Below are 8,370 nucleotides of genomic sequence, written 5' to 3' on the forward strand. Positions count from 1 at the left end.
ATTTTATTTTTTTTCAAATAATTGAAAAAGTAATTTTTTTTAAATAATAGTTATAACAAAAAATAAATATATACATATATTGTATAAATATTTATCAATAATAAAATTAAAAAAAAAGAATAAAGATAAGAAAAAAGCATATAAGAAAAATCAAAAAAGTTATATTTAAAAGAAAAATATACACAAACAAAAATTAGTTTTAGGATAATTGTTAATAGATCTATGGAGAAAATAAAGTCAGCTATACATATTCACAAGTTCAAAAATTAAAAAAAGCTATTTTTAATTTTTTTTTATTTTTTTTTTGTTTGTTGTAGGTTAATAGAAAAATATATTGTCGGTAAAACATTTTTGTTTTTTAAAATATATTTCTATTGTGAAATATATTTTGATTTTATTATGTAAATTAGTTAACTCTAATGAATTAATTTTGTGTAAATTAAATTGAATTTCAATGTTTTAAAAAGAAAACAAAAGGATTTGTTTTTACTTTTTTTATTAAATTATTGTATAGTATATTTTAAGATATTGTAAACAAATTGAATTCAAACTTTGTTTAAAATAAATAAACATTTGTACTCAGATATAGCTCTATATTAAATGTAATCTGTAAGAGAAGCATTATATTCCCTTTATTAATTAGTATTTCCAATACATTAGTAAAGTCATTGAAGGGACAATTAATAAATCATATATATAATCATACCTTCTTATAATGAATAGGAAGGTTATTTCTCTCTACAAAATTTCTATGAATATTATTTTTATCTCCTCACTAAAATCATCTATTTTCTGTCAAGAAGGAATACATAAAAGTTTTCATATTCTTTTAACGGTCTATCATCTTATAATATGTAATTAAGAAGATCATTTTAATCATCTATTGACCTAGAAATCCAACAATCTAAATTATTTTAAACCCCTTTAATGTGTTCAAATACTTAACAAAATTCGGACAGTCTAATTTCCATCTTTACAATTTCCTAGTACTAGAAGAATCAACTTTTATTATACCATTACAATTTGCTTTTATAAATACTTTAGATCCTTAAATATAATAATCAAATGTTTCACAAGATATAATTATTAAGAATAGTTCTATTTATATTGTTCTCCATTTCCATTTAGCATCATTTAATTTTTTTGAAGTATAATGAATAAAGTTTGTGCAACCATTATCATTATCTTTTTCATTTAATGCGATTCCAAAACATTATAAGAGAATTCAGTAAAACAGTATTCGGTTTTTTGGATCAAAGATATAATAAATAATTTAAACCATTTTCTTTTTATTTATTAAAAAATCTGAGAATTATTAGTAATGAAACTAATTTAAAAATACACGAATAAAATTTTCTAATATATTTTAAATAATAATTAGTATCTCCTAATAGTGTAAAAATAGCATTATCGATATATCTTAAATTATATTTGAGTAAATAAAATAAGTAAAAACATTTACATTTGTTCATGTTAAAATACGAATAAAATGCGCAAGATAAAAAAAAATAAATATACAAAATATGTACAAATAAAAGAAAAAAAGATGATCACTTTAATGACAAATACACTAAAAAAAATGTGGATATGCTTTGTTAAATTTGTTTTTTTATTATAATTCTTACTAAAAAAAAAATTAATTTTTTTTTTTTTGGTAATGATTTTTCTCATTGTTCCTTTATTAAAAAAAAATATATCTCAAGCCATAAATATTTTCTTTTGGGAACGATAATGTAGAATATTTTTTTTATGAGAGATTAAAAGTGTAAGGCAAAATGTGACATACATGAGATATTGTGTAAATAAGAACAAAAATATTTAAATGATATAATTAATATTTTATATTAATTAATAAAATTGAATAAATTTCTTAATGTTTTAATTTAATAAAAATAAAATAAGTATAATTTTTTATATATATTCTCTATTAATTTATTCCTTACTAACACGGTCATTGAACAGGTGTTTTATTAAATGGATATTCGGTGACTTTGCTAGAGTATGAACAAACAAATTAATAAAGAGCATGTAGAGTTGCCTCTAAAGTTTTTATGTATTTATATATATTTTTAAATGCTTTGAACTAGTGATTCTTAATTATATAATCTACTTCATTTAGCATTCTTTAATTTTAATAGGCATTTATTTACTTTAATAAATAAATCCTTATTTTTATTAAAAATTTAAATCCTTATTGAACACTAATAATTAATTAAATGTATATTACTTATTTCTTTGTTATAATTTATGTTCAGCAATTTAAATATATTACTGTTTAACTAACAAATATAAACAATTAGTAAAAATACAAATTAATTATAAGAATATTAATTACGTGAAAATTTTATTGTCATATATATATAAAATTTTCTCTCACAAATTAACAATATAAATATAATACAAATTAAACTCTTTTATTAAAACATTATTATTTTTTTAAGATCATATTTTTATTGGTGCTAAATCTTACTCTCGATTTTAATTTTACCAATTTTTTTCTTTTCTTAAAAAAAATCCTTCTCTGAATAAATCATTCCAAAAAAAAAAAATAAATATATTTTTTTTTTTTTTTATCTCCATTTTTCAAAAGAAAAATATCTCAAAAAAAAATTCCAATAATTTTTTTTTTTTTTTTTTAGTTAGCACAACTTACTACGTATTCTTCAAATAGGTAGTCCTTTTTATAACCAAAAAGGTTAATGAAGTATTTTATTAACCATTAATGGACGAATTAGGATATTCCATCACAAAAAGAAAAGATCAACATATATATATCATGCAAGTTAAACCCGAACTAAGGGAGGATAAATTAGAGAATTTGAATAAAGAAATTATTCAGAATTTTATTGAAAGATCTGACTTAAAAGATCATAAAAATAATGAAGAATGGGAAAAAGTATTAAGAAATAATACAATACTCTGGGGAAATAAAATCATGGAACCCAACAACAAATACAAAGTTTCTATTCAGGTACAAGGGAAATCTCGACGTTATAACCCTAGACCATTGAGTGAAGAAATGTTATCAGAATAACATCGAAAATAGATGAAATGATAAAATTAAAAGTAATAAGTAAGGTAATTAATGCAGATTGGACTTCACCAATAGTAATGGTTCGGAAGAAAACAGGACAAATGGAGAATAACGTTAGACTATCGTTATGTAAATAAAATTATACTAGATGATTTATATGTCATCCCACACTTTAAACACATATTTCAAACGTTTTATGGAACAAAATGGTTTTCAAAAATAGACCTTAAAAATGGATTTTGAAATATCGCATTGGAGGAAAATAGTAATCCATATACTGGATTTATAGTTCCGAAGAGGGGAACATTTGTATTTAATGTATTGCCATTCGGTCTAAAAACATGTCCTACACAATTTCAAAGAATAATGGAAGATATTTTTATGGAATTAATTCAAGAGAATTATGTAGTTGTGTACATTCATGACATCATCATTCTTACAAAAACATTATTTGAGCACTTAGAAGTATTATAAAGAGTATTTGAATTAGTCTGTAATAATAATTTAAGAATAAATAAAGAAAAGTGTGAACTATTTAAAACGTCTATCATTTATATTAGGCAAGAGATAGATCAAAATGGTTTAAGACCTTCATAAGATAAGGTGAAAACAGTTATTAAGGCAGAACGGCCTAAATCTAAAAAGCAATTGAGATCATTCTTAGGAGCTACTAATTATTACAGGAATTACATGAAGAACTTTTAAGAGTGAACTTCTAAACTAGTTCCATTGTTAACTAAGAAACAGTAATTTGAATGGAAAGAAGGGTATTCAAAGGCTTTGGAGCAAATCAAGAATAAAATGACGGAAGTTACTTATCTTCCATTTCCAGAATTAGGAAAAACCCTATACTATTTAAACTGACGCATTAGATTATGCTATAGGAGCTGTATTGACTCAAATTAATAAAGACACAGATCAAACTAAATCCATTCATTACACATCGAAGAAATTAAATGAAGTACAACAAAGATGTACTACGGTTGAAAAAGAATTATTGGCTATAGTAGTAGCATGCGAAACATTCTATTATTATATTAAAGGATCTAAGACCTTAATTAAAACATATTGTAAAGGTATTATTGGAATGGATTCAATTAATACTGGAAAATTATATCGATGGAAGTTAAGACTATCTGAATTTAACTTAGAATTTGAACATATTGAAGGAGTTCAAAATAGTTTAGCTCATTGGATCACTAGATCAATAGAAGATGAAACAGATCTTCCTAATTATATGACATTATATTGTAGTAAACCTCAAGGAGTATATGAAGATTTATACGTCATACCATATTACGAGGAAATAGTAAATGCATCAAGAAAAGATAAAGATAACATACAAAGAGACGTAGTATGGAAGTATGATTTCCCAGTTCACTATAGAACAGAGAATTATATATATCAGAAAAATATAGAAATCATTTAATGTATTGGTTTCATAGTAGTAAATTCGCAAGACATAATGGAGTAAATAAAACACTAAAGAAAATACAAAGACATTTTTGGTGGCCCAATAATAGTAAAGATATTGAGGAATACGTCACAAATTGTCTGATTTGTCAAATAATGCGTAATAGGAAATTTAAACCTGATAATAACGAAGCTTTATCAAAACGGAATGTAATTTGATATGTTTTCACTAGATATTATAGGACCCAAAAGATGGAACGGTATAGAATACTTTATACAAGCATCAATAGATCATCATTCAAGTTTTATGGAGACTAATAGAACTAATAAAATATCTAATTCTATGGACGCAATTAACATTATAATGAAAGCATGGATACCCATATTTGAATACCCTAGAAGTATTTTAACAGATCGCGATTCAATTTATACTATTCAAGAATTTCATCACTATATTACAAAAGAATTACAGGTTAAATTGTATCATACGAGCGCATATTATCCACAAGGAAACGGTATAATTGAAAGCTCTCATAAAAGCTTAGATTATATAATTAAGATTTTATATGAAGAAAAAGATCTACCTTTTGAAGAAATAATACAAAATGCAGTACTAATATATAATAATACAATTCATGGAGAGATAGGAAAAACACCCTATTTTGCTATGTTTGGAATGGATTGTATCTGTCCAGGGTTTACAAAATTATTACCAGAAAGAACTTCTGAAATGAGGATTATATATTTAAACGATAGATGGAATAACATACATGAAGATGTTAATGCAATCAAAAGAAAACCTATAATTGAGAATAAAAATATTAAGGTTGGACATATCTCATACGAATTATCGGAAAAAGAAAGGAATCAAATGAAACACTATAGTGGGAATATACAATATAAACCACATTGGTCATTTCCTTATAGAGTAACTAAAATTGAAAGCGAAATTTTAAAAGCATTACATATATATTATAAAGGTAGAGAAGTACAAATTCCAATGTCAAAAATAAAATTGTTGAGTAACAAAATCAGGGAAATATATGAAAAGCAACTGGAGAATTTAATACAAGTTACGAACACTAATAAAAGGAAACTAAATCTTACGCATGATTTAAAGCTTAAAGATTACCTAGATATTCATAAACGGAATAGCATTATAACATATGACATCAACAATAATCAGGACATGAAAATTGAAAAAAGACTACAAAAAGGACTTGATGTAATAAAACAAGCCAAAAATAACAAACTTTAAGTAATAACCATTACTTTCCCATGGTGGTGGAGTATGGTTAATAAAAGGCTTTATTAACCTTTTTGCAAAAAAAATGAACTAGTTATATGAAGAATACGTAGTTGGTAACGCACACACAAAAAAAAAAAAAAAAAATGATAATTTTTTTTGTTTGTATTTTTATAAAAAAAAAAATACAAAGACGTCAGGAAAAAAAAAAATTGATAAAAAAAAAAAAAAAAAAAAATTTTTTTTTTTGGAATGAAATATGATTTTAATGAATTTTGTAAGAGAAAATTTTCTACATATAATAATAAAATTTTCATGTAATTAATATTTATATAATTTTTTTGTATTGTCAATAATTGTTTATGTTTGTTAATTCAACAGCAATATATATTAATTGATGAATGTAACTTATAACAAAGAAACAAGTAATTTACATTTAATTAATTATTAGTGTTCAATAAGGATTTAAATTTTTAATGGAAATAAGGATTTTTATCAAAGTAAATAAATGCCTATTGAAATTAAAGAATGCTCAATCAAGAAGATCACATAATTAAGGATCAGTCGTTCAAAGCATTTAAAAATATATATAAATACATCAAAACCGTAGAGGCAACTCTACATGCTCTTTATTAATTTGTTTGTTAAGTACTATAGCAAAGTCACCGAACACCCAATTAATAAAACATAAAGCAACAATTATGGTTCTTTAGACCTCATCTTTATTTTCTAAAAAAAAAAAAAAAAGTGTAGAATTTATTTAATAAACATGATATGAACTTATATATTTTTTTTGTATTTTTTCTTTTATTAAATTTATAAAATACAAAAAAAAAAAAAAAAATAGAGAATAAAAAAATGTATATGTGTATATATACATAATAAGATTCATGTATTTCAAAATTTCATAATTAGCTTACTTTAGATTTATTCTTCATAATGGTTTTATATATATAGCATCCTATAAAAAAGAATATAATTAGGAAAGGAATAAAAGTCATTGCAACAAGAGAAGACATATTTAAATTGTTATCATAATCTAAATTCGTAGTTCTCGTTTGTTTCACTATCGATCTTTCTGAATATGGTATTATATTCTTCACAATACTAATATCTAACTTTTTGCATGGAGTTAATTCAAGTGGCCTCTCATATTCGCATAAATAAGGAGTACAATTGATTTTCAAACCCTGATTTAGGCAAATATTTGGGAGATATATAAATTTTTCCTTTCCTTCATAAGGTTTCGAATGTTTCTGTATGTGAAACAATTTTCCAGTAAATTTAGCATCCACGCATGATGTATAATCATTTTTATCCTTTGTGCATATGGAATATCTGCAAATATTTTCATGAACATTTGCTTCTTTTATATAATGACAAGCATCCCTACTAAAAAATATATCATTATAATCTAATATACGACTTACATGTCTAGTATTCATTAAATTTTTTAGTCTAATTCTATAATTTTCTCTTCCTTTTTTATCGATAATATCAATAGAATTAAAAGAAAGGGTTCTTCCCACATAATCTCTGTTAATTTTTTCACAAAATATTAATTTTTGGTTTTTATCTCGAAGACGGCATAAAAATGGTTCAAATAAATGTCTATCATTATAAGGATATATTTCATATAAAAACACAATTTCATTCTCATCATTTGAAAGAAAAGTTACTATAGATTGCTTGCCATCACGTGGAATATAATGATCATATGTAAATATATTTTTTGCAAGATTATTTGGAATATCGCTAGAAGGATATTTTACATTAATTGCTACAAATGCAAGATCGCAATGATGCGTTTTGAACCTACCCCCACGTATCATACATGCAATCACATTGCATTTGGTAAAGTCTTCTTCAGAATTTGGACATCCCTCATTATATAGAAGTGCCATTTTTAAAACTCATATAAAGTGTAAATATTTTACTTCTTATTATTTATAGTTTTTTAAATAATTTCCTTAATATTTTTTTTGTATAAGATTTATATTTTTAAATTCTGAATATTATTAATTTATTTATTTAATTTTATTTTCTACAAAAAATATCATTAATAACAAAATCTAAAATATTTATAAATAACTTTAATTAAATTTTATATTCAAATATTTTATTTACATATTCATATTTAATTATATTACTTTCTTATTTTAAAAGAATATTTTATATTAAAATATTTTTACTTTACAAATTAACTTTTTTAGGTACATGTTAATGATCTCGTCTTTCATTAAACGCAAAAATAATTAAAATGTTAAATTTTTTTTTTTTTTTTTTGTAAAATTAGTATATAATAATGTTCTTATTTAAAAATGCTTTTAATAAAGAGGCAATTTTTACTTTAATGAATTAAGAAAAAGATAATTTTTTTAATTATATTGAAAAGAATGATTGATTCTTTTATGAATTTTCAAGAAAATAGAATTATGAATAATTCTAAGATGTTATTAATTGTAAAATTATAATATAAAATTACTATTATGCAATATTAATTATGATAGAGAAAATAAAATTATAAAAAAGAATTATATATTTCATGGTAATTTTGTACTAGTATCTATATGTAATTGATGATGTTAAAATAATATTACGTTATAATAAATTGCTTTAGGTTAATGAAGTAACAGAAATTAAAAAGTCCATATGCAATAGTGTTTACATCATTTTA

At 22.7% G+C, this 8,370-nt stretch overlaps 1 protein-coding gene across 1 annotated transcript, besides 3 other annotated features; it reads right to left on the reverse strand.

The window, feature by feature from the left end:
• Positions 1-690: 690 nt before the first annotated feature.
• Positions 691-1,313: a repeat region.
• A 650-nt stretch (positions 1,314-1,963) lies between these two features.
• Positions 1,964-2,572: a repeat region.
• A 148-nt stretch (positions 2,573-2,720) lies between these two features.
• Positions 2,721-6,381: a repeat region.
• An 11-nt stretch (positions 6,382-6,392) lies between these two features.
• On the reverse strand, positions 6,393-7,597 carry PGAL8A_00324900 (fam-e protein; the record flags this gene model as incomplete). Its single annotated transcript, XM_028672275.1, has 2 exons — positions 6,393-6,422; positions 6,614-7,597. 2 exons carry the CDS (start codon positions 7,595-7,597, stop codon positions 6,393-6,395), a joined length of 1,014 nt encoding a protein of 337 aa, XP_028528844.1.
• Positions 7,598-8,370: the final 773 nt, after the last annotated feature.

Source organism: Plasmodium gallinaceum (assembly GCF_900005855.1).
Source record: "Plasmodium gallinaceum strain 8A genome assembly, contig: PGAL8A_v1_93, whole genome shotgun sequence".
Taxonomy (NCBI): Eukaryota; Apicomplexa; class Aconoidasida; order Haemosporida; family Plasmodiidae; genus Plasmodium; species Plasmodium gallinaceum.